We start from the raw sequence: 17,509 nt of genomic DNA, 5'->3' as shown, positions 1-17,509 counted from the left end.
CCTCCCACCTTTTCCTTCTCTTGCTGGCATAACAGGCTGCAATATTTAGAAGACCAATCAATTAATAAAAAACCTGCTGATCAAGTAAAAATATGCCAGGATATTAACTGGGCAACACATCTTGAAAATAATTTATGCTATTTCCTGATGCAAATTCTGACCACAAGAACATCATCTTTGAAGAGCTGTTTCCCCTTTTCAGTCACAGGAGGGAATGCCTCTTCCTCAGAAGATGTTTGCTGAGATGCATGTGTGTTGCTTCAAAACCGAGGAAGATCCTCCCCCCCCCCCCACAAACATACACAATGCTTGCTTTTATTCAAACATCAGTTTGCACAGATGTCATCAGTTAAAAGGCATATGATTAATTTATTAAGATTCTTTCAACTAGCCCATCCTGATGCACACATTATTGGCCTTATTAGGGGTAGATCTTCAAGTGAGAGCTAAAATCAACTGCACTCATTCTTAGGGAATATATGACCTCATTGTCACAGGTGGGTTTTTTATGTCACAAAACCAAACTGACTTCAGCAGAAAGGTGCTGATGTGCTTTCTTCTCTTAAATCGAGTTTGCTTTCCTGTTTAAAATGGATTCTGTTGACCATTTTCCTTCTGTTCTTCACAATTAGAAAAACTGCATAGTGATGGAAAATAATGTTGGCTTGTAGGTGATGAATACATAGGACTGGCTATGACCCCTTCTGCACATGCAGAGTAATGCACTTTCAATCCACTTTCACAATTGTTTGCAAATGGATCTGCTCTTTTGCACAGTAAAATCCAGCTGCAAAGTGCACTGAAAGTGGATTGAAAGTACATCATACTGAATGTGCAGAAGGGGCCTCAGTGTATGCTGTTTACTTTGAATTAAGGAAATCTATACGTATATCTATGCTCTTTAATGTTATAAATATCTTAACTTGTAGGACTGTACATCTGGTAGTCTAAATGTGCCATCGCTTACAGAATATGTACATTCTTAAAAGTAAATCCCATTAAGCATTTACTTAAAATATTCATAGGACTGTGGCCACAGTTTTTTAAACCACTGCACAAAATAGGACCCCAATGGACCCAATTCAGCAACAATGGAGTAGTGAGACTTTCCATTGATTTTAATGAGGAAATTAAATGTTTGTTTATACCTCACTCATTGAAATAAGAGGGGCTTTATCAGTGAAATCTTATGCATGTTTACTCAGAATTAAGTCTCTCTGTATTCAATGGAGCTTACTCCCAGTTAAGTGTATATAGGTTCGTAGTATAAATTTCTGGCTGGATCATGCTACTTCCATACTTCTCTGGAACTTGCTTTTTAAAAAGATATGGGCGTTTTCCTTTTTGAAGTGCTTTAATAACTAAGAGACAGTACATAACTGGGCATATTACTATTTTGGTGGTCCCCTGTTCAAGCACTGGGTCATTTCTTACCCTGGGATGATGTCACGTCACAACATTTACTAGGCAGGCTTTTGTTTATGGGGTAGTTTTCCATTGCCTTCCCCAGACATTGATACTTTATATAGTCATAAACTGAGTCAACCACATATAATTATATACTATATTGAACTATATACTATATCGAACATTCTGTCCACCTGCCCAACTCAGTTTTTGTGTTTGGTCCAGTAGGGATGTTTTCATACTCCATGCCCAAATGAAGATGATATTAAGACTTTAGAGTCCCCGATAGTAAAAAAATTATTGAGTTGGCATGCAATCACCTTACATGATAGATTAGCCATAGAAGGATTACAATCCAGTAATCTCTTTGTAGTGAACCGATTAAAAATAATTAGATAATTATTAGATAAGAACCTAATCAAATAATTAGATAATTAGATAAGAACCTCATCAAAGTGGTTTGAATGTAAGCATCTTGTGTAGTCATCATTATTTATAAACTGGAAGTTGATGTCTTCCCATATGTGTTTATATGTTCAGAACCATGGCAGCATATCTTTCTTGGAATAAGTCTTGAGAAAATCTATCCAGCCTAGTTAATCTTGACATTTTTATTTTAACCACAATAATCAGATCTCACTGCGGGCTGCTTAAGGAGCAGCATGAATTTTTAAAGCTCCTAATTTAGCCTGCATTAGTAACAGTATATCAAAATTTAATGTACTGTACTAGCCCAGCCATTCAAGAAGAAGCCCATTGTCTTTGAGTGACAGACCTTGTTTCCAGTTTGAGTCAGGAGATAAATGTTCTTCTGATTTGTCATATGGAATTGCCTGATTCGCCACCTGAAATACAGACAAGTGCATCCAGCGACCCTACATCTTTCTCTGAGTGACAGATGCGCGCTTAGCAGGAATGTTGTCTAAATATTTATGCAGATGCAATGATGTGTCACTAGCAGAAGGAGGGGAAAAAATCCTGTTTCACAATAGTTAGTGTACGCGTTTAATGTTTTCGGCGTGGTGCAGAGTTGTGGATGTTGACACTTGCAGCACTTACACCTAGATCTGAAGTGTGTTCCGTGAAGCCCAGTGGTGGGATTCAAATAATTTAACAACGGGTTGTTTACAAACACTGTTTTAACAACCGGTTCTGCCAAAGTGGTGCGAACCTGCTGAATCCCACCACTGAAGCCCCATTGATTTCAGTACTTGTATGGAAAACAGTTAGGATGGGGATGTTGGGAGACTTAGCCGTGGATCTTCTTAAGTGAACCATAATGTATGCAAAATCTTTGCACAGATGATGGATAAAAATCAAAGTCCGGTGTCTCCCTGGAATAATCCCTCCCACTCCCCCCCCCACCCCTTGCCAACTATCCACTAGGAGGGAAAACCGTTTTGTTCTGCCATTGCCAGAAGCCCCAGTGCCCTTGATGCTCAGGGGGGTGAAAAGGTATTATAATGTGAACAGAAGTAGTCTCGGGGCCTACAGCTGGCTAATAACAGAGTTGCATTGAGCGCAAGCGAAACCCACAGCTGTGACTTTCGCCACAAGGCCCAGACTAGACAGCAGCAGACATAATCAGCTGAGCCAGCCGGCCAGTGAGCCCGGGTCTTTATCGGCCAGATGGTGTGAATTTAGACACTTTTGTTATGCAATGCCAGGGAGGAGTTGGAAGAAGAAAACAAAACAAAGGCCACCATGCTGGGTGCTTATTTGAGTTTGAAATTAGAGACAGATTTTTTTTTTTTGGTGAAAGTTGAGGGCTGAATTTTAAAACCATTTTAGAAAGGGGGGGGGCGGGGGAGGGAATAGCCATAAGCTTTTCTTTGAAATGTGCAGCCTTATGGGGCATCCTGTTTTTGCAAGTCTGAGCTTCATCTTGAGCTTTTCTGTGCTCACTGGTCTGTCCTTTTTAACTCAGGTGTATTGCCATCATGTCAGGGTCCTGCGCACCTGGCAAGTTATAATTGTTGGCAGGGCTCACTCAGGATATTTTGTCAGGCTCAGTGGTTGCAATTTGAGGACAAACTTATCTAGGATGTTTTTGGGATGGTGGGCGTAGCTCACACATGGCTGCTGCTGAAATCAGCAGCCCCCGTGTCGTCTCCTCCAGGAATGCAACATGGCCAGCAGTGCAACATGCCAGGTGTGATGGCACATTGTGATTTTTTAAGAATATAAGAAGAGCTCTGCCGGATCAGGCCAGTGGTCCATGTAATGCACCATCCGGTTTCACACTGTGATCTTCCAGTTACTTTAGAGAGCTAAAAGTATGCCAAAGCATTCCCTGGGATTCAGAGGTTTGCTGCCTCTGAATATGGAAGTTCCCTTGAGTCACCATAGCTAGTATCCATGGACCTGTTCTCCGTGAAACACAATAATTCCCTTTTAAATTTCCCTATGCCTGTGGCCAACACTACATCCTGAGGCAGCAAATTTCACACCTCTCACTGTGTAAAGAAGCATTTCCTTTTGTCCGCCCTGAATCTACTGTCCATTAGCTTCATGGGGTGCCCTCGAGGTCTGCTATTTCAGGAGAGGGGGGAAAAAGTTATCTTTGTCAACTCTCTCCACCCCCTGTATAATGTTATGAACCCCTATCATGTCCCATTTTAGTCTCTTTTCTACACTGAAAAGTCCTAGCCTTTCTTCAAAGGAAGGTACATCAACCCTCTTATCATCTTCATTGCCTACTTTGGTACTTTTTCTCCACCCCCACATTTGGCAGCCAATGAATTAAGCGGGATCAAATTCTGATAACTTGATACTGCTGCTAGAAGGTATTTCAAATCGTCACATGACCAAGTTGTGGCAACTAACTCATCCATTCAAGATGTGTGTGTGTGTGTGTGTGTGTGTGTGTGTGTGTGTGTGAGAGAGAGAGAGAGAGAGAGAGAGAAGGGGGGACAGTGGTATGACAGCTGGAAAAGAGAAGGAAGTGTCTGTGTCTTTAAGAGTCTGTGTCTTTAAGAGTTGATCAACAGAGAACTTTTCAGGAGGTGTGGCTTGCAGTGGGTGAACTCATTTGTCAAATTATATTTTCTGTAGAATCTTAAAGGTACAGATACCCTTTTTAAAACCAGGCATCTAGGGTAAGCAGGGCTTCCTCTGGATTAAATAGTGGCTCGAGTGAGGAGACTCTTTGGTTCATCCTGCCCATCTGTTCAACTCTGGAATGTCTTATTTTGTATTACAATATTTGCAGCCACTTAATGATTCTGGTGTATTACTGATGCATATTATTTACCCCTAAAATGGTAACGTTTGTGCTAGGATATGACCTGACCCGGGATAGCTCAGGCTAGCCCAATCTGGTCAGATCTTGGAAGCCAAGCAGGGTCAGCCATGGTTAGTATTTGGATAGCAGACCACCAAGGAAGTCCAGAATCACTCTGCAAAGTGCAAACAAACACTGAACACCGCCTTGGAAACCTTACAGTGTCACCACAAGCTTATATAAGAACTTAAACATAGTTGAACAATTTTATGTTAGTCCATTTCAACAGCTTATTGAATCGCTTATGAGACACCTGGGAGCTTGAACCAATAGCCAGTGCAATTTGTTTGCAGTTTTTGGACCACAATGGCGGCTTGTAAGAGGAGGGAGATGTGTGCCTGCTCTGCTACACTTAGCTGCCACTGCCGCTGATGGCCACTAGGTGGGACTGCAGCTATTGGTGCAGTGTGAGTCAGGTGACACATTGAGCCATTGAGATTTTACCTGGCCTAATCAAATCTCTGCTTTAGCGCTTCAGTCTGAATGACTTGCGTTTCGAATGGTGAAGTAGTGTTGCCAGCCTGGAAAATTCCTGGGAATTTGGTGGTGGTGCCTGTTGGGGGGGGGGGGGGGTGGGTTGGGGAGGAATTTCAGCTAGATTCTATGGTATACCATAGAGTCCACCCATTGAAACTGGGTGGCCATTTCCTACAGGGGAACTGATATCTGTAGTCCAGAGATCAGTTGTAATTCTAGAAGAGCTCCATACTCTACCTGGAGGCTGACAACACTGAAGTGAAGAGTTAGCTGCTTTGCCATGGTCATTAGTTGCGTTGAGGCAAAAAATGGAAGAGGCTGTCATGGTGTTAATCCAGGGAAATAGTAGGTAGGGATGTAGACTTTGACCACAGAACAAATCACTTATAGAGTTGCCAACCCTGAGTCGGGATATACTTGGGGGATTTGGGGCGGGGTTTGAGGAGGGGAGGGGCTTCAGCCGAGTATAATGCCATGGAGTTCACCTTCCAAAGCAGGCATTTTCTCCAAGGGACCTGATCTCTGTAGTCTGACGATTAGTTGTAATTCCAAGAGATCTCCAGGCCCCACCAGAGTCTAACGTCTCGACTTGACTGGTTTGAGCCAATATTGTTTACTTGGGAGTAAACTCCACAGTATTAAGCACTGTAAGATCTGATCTGTGTATACAGGTAAATGGGAATATAAAATGTTGAGTTAGCAGGATGGACTCTACATCTCCAATCGGCAGGCGGATGACTAGGTTTGAATTTTTTTTCCCTACATAAGCAATTATGTGCTATAGAAAACTAGCCCACTGGGGCATGAAGTCCTGTCTTAGCATGCTTCCTGTTGTGCTAGTTTTCTACATACAGGGTGACTTTTATACAGAAGAGCACTAAAAAGTGTGCTCTTTGACCTACAGTTGAGCATTCCACTCTACCGTCTCATTTGGCTACATATGTGTGTAAAACGATTAATCAGTGGGGGGCCAATTCTGATTGGTGTGGGAGGACAAATTAGAGCAGGTTAATTTCTGGAGGCTATTTTGATGCATTATGACATAAGGGAGGAAAGATGTCACAGGTGTCATTCATAATAACGGCTGCTAGATTTTGCTTCTTGCAAGTTTACTTTCCTTTGTGCTTGTTCTTAAGATTCTCTACTGAGATTTGGGGCATATGCACATATTTCATCGATCAGTTAAAAGATCAGCTAGAACTGTTGAACTGGTTAACAGTCCTAGTATAGTTTTGCTCAGAACAGTAGTCCTATCAGTTTTAAATTACACTGAAAGCAATTTTTTTGGTTCTCTTTTATTAATGTGTTCCGTTTTCAGAATCAGTAGTGAGTAATGATCATTATTGTGTTTAGTATTTATTTATTTTTGGTCCTGTTGCTTCAACAAGCTCAGGGGTGCACATTGTTTCTTCCACTTTATCCTTTTAGCAATAATGTGAAGTAGGTTAGGCTGAGAGTATATGACTGCCTAAGATCACCCAGCAAGCTTCAGGGAAAAATAAGGGTTTGAATCGTGGTTTTCCAGATCCTCGTTTAGCCATTACATCCCTTAAAAGACCCACATTCCTATTTGTGACACCTTAATTCAAAATGTCTACAAGGTGTTACAAAAAGGTCACCCAGTGAACTTGAGAGGATTCTATCTTCCTCTGGAGTAGTTGTGACGAATGAAGAGTATGCTTTATGTATCTCCCTTGGAGGAAGAGTAACATACTCTGTGTTTTAACTGCGTGTAAAGTGCCATCAAGTCATAGCTGACATGTTGACCTCATGGGATTTTCAGGGCAAGGTATGGTCAGAGGTGGTTTGCCATTGCCTGCCCCCACATAGACTGCAAGAGTTCTGAGAGAACTGTGACTGGGCCAAGGTCACCCTGCAGGAGGGGGGAACTGAATCCCATTTTCCAAATTAGAGTCTACCCACTCTTAACCACTGCACCACTCTGGCTGTCTGCCGTTTTAACTACCATGCTTTTTAAACCAAGTCTTTGAGGTACTAGTGTAGATTTCAATGTTATTGTTGTTGTATAGTTTGTGTAAGTCTCTTATTGAAGTCTTCTGTTCAGTAAATATGTATTAGAATGTGATGATGCTTTTAGGGCTAGGTGTTGCATAGGTATACATTGTTCATTGTGATTTTAATATGTTATAAGCCAGTCTTGTAGAGAGGCTGGGGCATTAATCCATTCTATTCAGTACATTTGTGTTAAAATCTTAACACAAAATCAGATAGCGCAGTATGGGTTTTATGAAAGAAAGGACCAAGACGGGCTTTGATAGCTGACAACATGCCCTAGAACAACTCTTCTTTTCGTGAATGGTATCTTGTCCCTTGTTTCACTGGGGCCCGTGAAAATATACGCACCAACGGCTTATTTGGGAAACAATATTTTCCATTTTTATTGTGTGTTCAACAAGGAATAATCTACTGATTACTAAAGATACGGTGTGATCTTGAAATAAAAGTATGTTGCGATCTTGAAATAAAAGTTCTTTCAGACTTACTTTTTGTCTGTTGTGTTTCCTTCCCTCTTCAGCCGTTGCTGTGAGAAGAAAAGCTGCGGAAACCGCAACGAAACTCCCTCAGACCCTGTGATCATTGACAGGTAGGAAATAAAAACGCCATCAAAGTTGATCCCGGGCAACTGGATCAGGTGAAAAGTCTTTGAGCTAGACATTGCTGTTGCATGTTTGGAGAATGTTCTCAAAATTCCAGCTATTTTTATCACCCAAGAATTTTTGTCGTCGTTGAAATGTCTGCTTTTTTAATGATGTTCTCCATACGCTTAATCTTGTCTGCTCAACCAGGGATGAGTTCCAACTGGTTCAGGGGAACAGATAATGTTTCAGGTTATCCCGGCAGCTTCGTTAACATTCCTGTAATGATGTTGGCAGAAACATTTCTGTGGGAAGGCAGGAGCCAAGCTCAAAAGGCCTGGCTTTGGAATTGCTATAATTTTTCCTCCAAACATTGTGTTCCCTTCTGGTTTGCCTCAACACTGAGACTTAAAATCAGAGTGGTCTTTCTGAATTGAGACCAGGGTGTTAAAAGTGGGAGGGGCAATTTTTCATCCTGAATGTAATTAGTGGTTTGTGGAGCTAATTCTGATCAACGGTTCAAGGAGTTTAAAGATCACTGTCAAATATATGGTGGTTACATTAATAACAGGACAGTTAAGGTACTGGAAGGAGATGGCTGTATGGATTTGGGGAAGTTTACGTGGAGATGAAGAGTCCCTTCTTTCTTTCCATATGCCAGCTGGAGATGGGAACATTAGACATACAAATTACCAAGTCGGACTTCTTTTGGCTCTGCAAAGCTCTCTTTTGCTGCAGAAATGTCCCTGAAGCATGTTTGTATGACTCTTGGGAGTGGGGTAATGAAGTCATAGGTAGATGGATTATACAGGTTGCCTTCCAATCACTGGCACAAACATGGAGGAGGCAAGATAGCCAGTGCTACATTTCCTGGAGTGACGTCCATGTACAGGCTTATCATGCATCACTGGTTGAGTTAACTCCAGAAATCTCCATGTTCTTGTGGTCTGAATAGTCTTTCTCTCCCTGCTTTATGTGTGAACCTGGTAGGTCTATGTTTCTATGTTTGCCCTTTAAAAAGATGGGGGTCATAATCCCCTCGTTCTGTAGGATTATGAACTCAGGCAACTCTATAATCTTTTCCCATCCTGCAGTGGCATGTGGGGGAAGATGACTGGTCGTGTCTTAGAGCCAGGGCTGAAATCTTACACTGCAACTCTAAGCAGGTCTACTCAGTGAGACTCAGTATTATTAGGATTGGAGTTAGTGTCTTACACTCTAGTCTAAGGTTACTGAAGTCAATGAGTTTAGACAGGAATAACTCTGTGTCGGATTCTACCATAATTCTTCCACAACCACTCTTAAATTTGTAATTTAAAAAATCACCCATTAATGTTTATATTAATTAAAACATCAATTTTAATGTAATATTTGACGGGATCAACTAATGTTCACTTATACACACATATATTTGTGTGTGTATTTTCATGTGAATATTAAATTCTTTTTTGGAATAGTTCAAGAAATTTGTGACCTGCTGACATCTTATGGTAGTATTGAGTGCGGAGAGAAGAATATGACTGACATGCAGTTGCTTTTAGTTTGTAAAGTTATAGCAGAAATAATGAACCATAACTTCTGAACATTGATATGAGTTGTTTTGTTATGCCAGTTTCTAACATTTTATATGACGCCCTTGCTTCTGTTTGTTGATTGATGGAACTCCTGGATCAGATTTCGTTTTCTCTTCCTCCACTCCTGAAGTGTGAGTTAATTCTTCTGTGGCTGTAATCTAGTTGTTTCTTTAAAATCCTTCTTATTTTTCTTGTTTTTTTCAGGGAGAAATATAGGTAGTTTTGTGGGGGCAGGGTAAAAAAAAGGAACTGAGGCAAGAAGAAACGCTCTGAACACTGGTGTTTGCTATAAGCAAAGCTTGTAGATGGTCAGTAATTTTTGTTCAAACAACCACCTGTATCTATGGTAGACATGAAGGAATACTGATGTAGAAGATTAAATATATACAGTGCAACCCTATGCATTTTTACTTAGAAGTAAGTCCCACTCTGTTCAATGAAACCTACCTGCATGTAAATGTACATCAGGTTGCATTGGTAGTTCCAAGTGCATAGCAGTCTGTTCATGAACACCCTCCACTATGTGAAAGATAGTGGGTTTTGGTATGCTTCTTAAACATGATGTCTAACATTCTGTCATCCAAATCCTGTCCACGACATCTTTCCCTGCGGTTTCTGTCCATGTTTATTGTTATGTGAATAGGTTCCGATTGAGGACCAAAGGTTTTTGATGAGAAGTGGAGCAAACTGGAACTTTCTGTGGATTTTCTGAAATACGGTTGCTTAAAGAATATTGTATGGTTCTATCAAAGATTATTAAAGAAACAGACTGATTCAATCAATGCACAACCCATTTTTGACTGTGACTGAAATAAATTCAGAAATGGAAAGGGAATTTGTTGGTAGTGGTTAGAAAGATTGTTGCAAAAATAAAAATAAAAAATAAAAAGTCTTCTGTTTAAGAATAACATAATATAGAAATTTAATGGAATATAAAAATTCTGGTAAATAGCAGTAATATTGTTTAAATAATGTGTGCATTTTTTACACATGCATTTAAAGCTCTTGTGGTTGAATAGAACAAAACATCTTAACACTGGGAAATCAGCAATCACGTATTACAGGTTGGAACAACTTAAATAATTATTCTCATATGAAATATTTAAAAATATAGGGTTGTCAGTAATGCAGATTACAAAAGATTATTAAATCAAGTTCCATAAAGTGAAATTGGTATAAATGATTCATACTTTATTCATAATGCATTTGATTACAGGTTTTCACTTATGATGTGTATTCCATTTTATGTTGGATAGATCCTAAACATTTGGGGTTTTGTTCTTAGAATCTTTTCATTTTCCTTAATTTTCCTTCCACTATTCCACCAATGTTGTTGGTGTAAATGTGATCATATACAGCAGAGAATCATCAGTTTTTTTTCATTATAAAGGATGTCAGAACAGAACTAAATCCAAAACAATAGTACAATCCCAATATTGAAGTGTTGATTTAGTGCCTAAATCAATGAAAGATCTGTAAAAATTGAGATTTTTTTTCATTCTCTGCCTCTTTTGTGTCTTTGATATACTGTTTTGTTCATTTTTGTGCATTAAGTACTTATACATTTTTTAAAATAAGGAATGCATACAAGGGGACTGTAAAGGGATTAGCTATATTGCTGTTGATGATATGTGCTAATTCAGCCTTGAACATGCTCAGTGTCCAAGTGATGCAAGTTACTATGCAAAACACAAATGTTGCAAGGCATATTAGGATACATTAGGATACTGGATACACCAGCAACTGTTTGGTTGTTTGTAGATTAGACTTGTATTTCCTCCTTCCCCATGAAGCTCAGGTTGGCCCATGTGCTTCCCTCCCCATCCTCCAACAACCCTGAGAGATAATTAAACTTGAATGTGACTGGCCTAATGCTTTATGGCTGAGTGGGAATTTGGTACTCCCTTGGGTGCTAGTCCAGTGCTGTAACCACTATACCACATTGTCTCTTTCACAAATTATTGCGACATCACCACCTCCCTCATTGATTGCCATGTTTAACATTGACACGAGCATCCAGTAATCAAAGCACTGGATATCCATGGGTATGGTTATCTTTACAATTTCCATATAAGGTAGGCCATGCAAGATAGACCAGTAGTAATTTCTTCATCTTCAGTATGGGGAAATGGAGAGAGACTGGTGTATCTAAATCTACCTCATCAGTTTGTGACAGAGATGAGATTTGAACCTTCTCTTAACCACTCTGCTACCCCCATCTAAAAGCTTCTTTCTGCCAACTTCCTGCTGCTGTGTCTGTTGCTATAGCCTTTGGTTGGGGAAGTCTTCCCAAGCGATGGAGACAAAGGTTATTTCCTACCTACTTGTTACTAATGTAGCCACCATTATGCATGCTGCTATCAGGGCTGTTTTAATAAGTTGCCCACATAAGCCACAGATATCTTCCTCCTCTATTGTGCCCTCTCTTCAGAAGCAGAGTGCGTTCAGTTTTCCTTCTAGAGGCAGCTTACTGGCATAATGAAAAGAAAGCTAATGTATCCAGATATCTTACCTGCCCCCCTTTCCAACAAGAAAACAGTGACAGTGATTTTGCAGTGAAGTACCAGGAAATAGGGGCGGATAGCGGAACATGGGGAAAGCAGGAAAGTATATGGTTCTATTCCTTGCTCTGAGGTCAACAACCCTTCCTTTCCGTTCTCTCTAGAGGAGCAGTTGCACATTCTCTACATTTCTCCTTCCTTACATCCCATGCCATTTGGGTACATCTTGCTTATAGAAAGCCATCCACTTCCCTTTAATACAGCAAAAACTGCTCCCAAATGCTTGTCCTCTCGTGGTTTTTAGATGGCTATTAAATGGTCTGGAAGAAAGATGATGGGAACTGCTAGTGGATGAGGATTGTCTTTTCTTGTCAACCTTTTCTCCTTGAATGAAATCCAAACATTAATCTGCAGTACAACATGTTTCTATTACCATCTTCATTCCAATGATGCAAATGCTCTGTTAGTTATCTCCCTCTTCTTCTTCATCTGCACGAACAAGCAGTGGAAGCCAAGGCCACAACAGATAAAAATCCAGCATGTGTTATGCTATTTGCCTCAGTGAGGTACATTTTTATAAATTTTTTTTATACATATAAATAAAGCACCATCTCAACTGCAAAAATTATCAGTGTAAAGAGACAGTAACAGCAGGTCTCTTTTTCATTGTAGAAGTTGTGTTATTTTAGTATAACAACATCAACAACAATAATAATAATCCAAAAGGGACTATTGCTGCCCCTTTAAGTTTACATTTTCTTCTCATCACAACCACTTGTCTTTCATGAGCAGAGGAATAGCTACACTCTGTCTCAAAAAAAGTTATTAGTAGGGATGTATATTCTTTCAAGGAACCACATGGCGTAGCAGTTAAGTGCTTGCACTGCCACTCACACGGTCAGGAGTTTGAGCCCCCTGTAAGTCAGATATCCTGGCAGCTGGCTCATGGTCAACTCAGCCATCCATCCATTTCTTGGTCGGTAAATGAGTATCTAGCTCATAGCTAGGGGGTAAAGAATAGCTGGGGAAAGCAATGGCAAACTACCCCACAAAAGAGGCTTGCCTATGAAATCACTGCTTGCAGTGTTACCCCAGGGTCGGACACGACTGAAGGGGAAACTTTACCTTTACCTTTACCTTTATATTCTTTCAGCAGAGAACTCAACATGCTGGACCTTCTTTGTTGTAGAATGCTCCACTTTGTTGTAGAAAGCCTACCAGTTTGCAAAAGGCAAGTCTAGGTGACAGTTGTTCAATGAATTATAAATACTCTTGTATCAAAGTACCATGTTCAATAATGCACAAAATAATGGTTTTGAGAAAGGCAGCACGTAAAAATGAATGAGAATTCTCTTATTTGTTTGGGACTATATTCTAATGTGGAAACATACAATTTTGTCAACCACTGAACCTCAGCTGATGTACTAACATCTTTATCTGAGACACAGTATAGTTCTAGAAGTTGCGGTTGCAAAGTGACGCTTTCAGGTGCGAAGCTGTGTTGGTCTGCAGTTGAAGCGCTAGATTTGAATCCAGTAGCACTTAGAAACCATTTGTATGCTCATTTCTGAGATCTTTTGGAAGAGAGAGGAAAAAGTGTTTCACCCCAGGCATGATTTCATAAGCTACCACATCCCAAATGTATTGTGGGAACTGCCATTCATACAAACAGCCTGGCTGATATGGGGGAAGGGAGCAGAGTTAGAATTGGTCCCACTTTGTCACCATCATTTCTCTTTCCTTGAATCTTGTAAGCCTGTGAAGATGAAGCTACTTGGAGCTACTACAGTGGGGAGGGAGCAGGACCGCAAAGCATGCTCATTTATTCCCCCCCCACCCCGCCCTTCTGCCCTGCTTCCAGGAGCCTGCCAAGCCGCCCTCTTCCCCTCCAAAGCTTGCAATGATCTCCCCACTTGTCCTGCGGAGTAAAAGCCTTTTGTTTGCTCCTCCAACTGGCTCTCCTGCTAGGAGCTGCTGTTGTGCCATCTGGTGCTGATTAATTTTTTAGTAGCCAGGATGTTTTTGAGGAATCCGTACCTTGGTGTGCTTTTGCCCTGTCATTTGACAAGTGATTTTCTCAGTCTCTTTTAGAGCACATTGTGTCTTTTTCCCCCCTTCCTAAAACTGAAAGCGCTTGGAGTTCCTAAAGGATAACCTTGAAAGTGAAAACGAGCTGTGTGTTGTTTATTTTTTAAAAGAAAACCCCTTTTGCTTTCTGAGTAAAACAAGCACGTTGCTGGTTTCAGCATCTTCCTCTAGGAAAATGTGGCCAGACAACAGATTTTCTAGGGAACTGATGACTTGGAAATGCGTGTATGGGAGTCAAGGGGATAGGCCTAGTTAGGACCACATTTGAAAATAACTGAGTGCAACGATTCCTTGGCTCAGAGGCCTCCTTGAAAATTCATGAGTAGATACCTGAATTCTGGTACTTTGAGACAGCTCTGTTTGCAATAAATAATGAGTAACTAAACAGAGTTCCTAGTGCTCGTGGTTATCCTGATTTTATTTAATTTTGGAAGACAACAACTTTAAAAACATAAAAAACAACAACATTGTATTAATCCATCCAAGCTAAATCTTAACCCTTCCAAGCAGCAACTTCAACTTCATCGTGAAAAACAAACCCAACGATTAGGGCGATGCAGGAAGATATTTTCTCTACCTTTAAGGAGTCTCAGAGCAGCTTACGATTGCCTTCACTCCCCCTCCCTACAACAGACATCTTGTGAAGTAGGTGGGGCTGAGAGGGTTCAGGGAGAACTGTGACTAGCCCAAGGTCACCCAGCAGCCTTCACTGGAGAAGTAGGAAATCAAACTAGTTCTCTGGATCCACTTAGAGTCCACTGTACTTAACTACTACACCACACTGGCCATTTAGAAATGATAGATCTCCAGGGGATGGGCATTCAAAACATGAGGGCAGTTCCCCAGAACAGATTACACAAACGTTGTTTTATTATCACGCACGCTGCTTGGTTCCTTAGTCTGATTAGAAGCTTGTTTCTTGTGGGTGTGGGTAGAATCTGGGTATACTTCTCAAGATGACCAGAGATCTGAAGAAAGGCAGAAGACCATGCAGAGGAATTCAGTTTGTTTGTCCTTCTGTCTGAGATGTCCTCCTTCTCAGAAATTAGCTGCAAAGCGAACGTGTTGAGTCACAATCTGGAAACTGTTAACGGGACAGGGTTCAACATATGTGAATTCTCTGACAAACCTCGTCTTATTCATGCCAACATATGGGGAGAAACAGATTGTGAGAATCCATCTCAAGGCAGTGTTTCTAAATACATGAAAGAAAATTGGATAGGAATCAGTGTGCTTATTCCTTTAGAGTAGCTGTAAAGTCTGCTGGGCACTTTCGCACATGCAGAATAATGCACTTTCAATCCACTTTGCAGCTGGATTTTACTGTGTGAAATAGCAAAATCCAATTGCAAACAATTGTTAAAGTACACTGAAAGTGGATTATTCTGCATGTGCATAAGTGCCCTGAGTGATTTGCTCATAGTTATTTAGGGTACTTGTGGCAGAGACAGATACTGCAGCCTAGAAATTATAGACTTCAAAGGATGGCTTTTAAAAAGAAATAGACAAAGGGTCAACCAGATAAAATGCTGAAAGGTCTTGTGAGTGGATTTCTAGTACCAGTAGGAGGCCAGGATTCTGATCTGGATCGTGAAATGCTTATTCTTGTTTCTTTCAGCATGAACAAAGGGCACTGTAGAGCTATTTGCCCAGTCAGAAGAAACATAGAGGTAATTTGGGTAGTGCCTTTTTTCTTTGGTCCAGATTACGGTCTAGATCTGATTCCACCAACAACAACTCAGCTGCTGTTATGGAGCAGAAATGTAGAAAACTGGTTGTGGCATCTCATTTCTTCTGAGAGGTTGAGCTAACAACAAAGCTTGCCCACAGGAAAAAAAAATGAAGCTCCCCTGTTCTGAGGCAGTGTACCTGGGAATACCAGGCACCCGGATACAAAAGCACAAAGGAAAGCTATTGACATTTTTTTTGCTCTGTGAGTTTCCCAGAAGTATGTTTGTTCACCATTAGGATCAAAATAGTGCACTTGGTAGAACTTTGGTCCAATCTAACCAGCTACCTTTTATTATATGTAATACTCAATAACACCTAATGAAGACAGCATGGATAGTTCTGGAGTTGGCATTATCTTAGGAGCACAGATTTATTTTTTTAATGTGTTTATTTAGATTTATTCCCTGTCCTTTACTACTGCTGCTGCTGCTGCTGCTGCTACTACTACTACTACTACTACTACTACTATTATTATTATTATTATTATTATTTATTGTAGATTTCACAGCTGCCAGATCTTTAGCTGGTTGTTGGCGTTCATTACAATTTGAGCCTCACCCAGAGGCCTAGGAAGTTGTAATGTATCGGCATAGTATTCGTTCGGATCCCAGCAGGACTGCCTTCTGAATTTGACAGATGTTAATTTTGTCAATTCGAAGATATTTCAAGTTCTGCCCTAGTGTTTTGGGGATGGCGTCCAGCGTAATAGTATTATTATTATTATTATTATTATTATTATTATTATTATTATTATTATTATTATTATTATTATTATTATTATTATTATTATTCAGACTCTGTTGGTAGTTAGCCCGTGCTATGTATTTATTTACTGCATTTGGATTCCACATTTCTTACTGGAGAACCAAAGAGGCTTACATCATTATTTCCATTTTATCCTTACAACAACCCTGTAAAGTAGATTAGGCTGAGAATATGCGCCTGGCCCAAAATCACCCAGCCAAGCTTCCGTGGGGTTCAAACCTCTGTCTCCCAGCCCCTAATTCAACATTCTAACCACTACGCTACACTGGTATACTCCGTTTCTCAAAATAATGTGGAAGTGTGAGAGATGCTGTTTTACTGTGACTTATCCACACAGGGTAGCTGTTGATTTTACATCTCTTAATCTAAATAAGAGGTGACGATCGACAGTTGCTGGGTTCAAATATTGCTTACAGTACAATGTTGAGCTTAGCTTTATCTACAACTTTTTAAAATGGATAACTTCAGGTTTAAAAGTTGGTCATATCAGTTCTTCATACTGCCGGATTCTTATCGTTCAATGTCTGGAGATGGGAGGTTGTTACCTATTGATTGTTCTCTTGCAGTTTAGTGTTTGCTTTGGTTTAAAATGTGCAACTATCAAAAAAGAAAAGGAAAGAAAAAAGAGAAAAACTTTGAGAAGTGTTTTCAGAAACGTCTGAAGCCTCAGCAGTTTGCTGACGTTGATCATTATCCCCATTCATTAAATCTATTAGAATCTATAACTGGAAATATGGGGAAAAATTAATTTGGAGAATAGAAATCTGATGGGGGCAGTGAGTAAAAATGAAGTTGTTTAGAAGTCTTCCCCACTGTTGCAAATATCTCTAGTTTAGAAATAGACTTGGGACTCCTCTAGGGCTCTGAGCATATTTCAGTTCTAAATATAGCACTGAAAGTAGAACAGAGGTTCTGGGTGAGCATTCTCTGTGCAATTAAAAGCAACCACAACATACCCAGCAAAGCTTCCCAAAAGTTTCTTTCTGTCTGTTGCCTTTGCAGTGCCACATCCTCTGTCCAGATGTTGTTTCATGGGCCCTTTCCACATGGGCCGATTAGTTCGGGGGGGGGGGGAGACTTCGCATG

The 17,509-nt window shown here is 40.4% G+C and overlaps 1 protein-coding gene across 2 annotated transcripts in view; it reads left to right on the top strand.

Moving 5' to 3' along the window:
• Positions 1-17,509, top strand: part of EBF2 (EBF transcription factor 2) — a 258,291-nt gene that overhangs the window by 11,348 nt on the left and 229,434 nt on the right. For both annotated transcript variants that reach the window (XM_048513586.1, XM_048513587.1), the window contains exon 6: positions 7,704-7,772. In XM_048513586.1, the coding sequence (XP_048369543.1) occupies positions 7,704-7,772 (69 nt within the window). The remainder of the gene's footprint in view (positions 1-7,703; positions 7,773-17,509) is intronic.

This window comes from Sphaerodactylus townsendi, linkage group LG12, assembly GCF_021028975.2.
Source record: "Sphaerodactylus townsendi isolate TG3544 linkage group LG12, MPM_Stown_v2.3, whole genome shotgun sequence".
In the NCBI taxonomy this organism is placed as follows: domain Eukaryota; kingdom Metazoa; phylum Chordata; class Lepidosauria; order Squamata; family Sphaerodactylidae; genus Sphaerodactylus; species Sphaerodactylus townsendi.
Note: the sequence above shows the minus strand (reverse complement) of the source record. Positions and strands in the feature narration are given on the sequence as shown.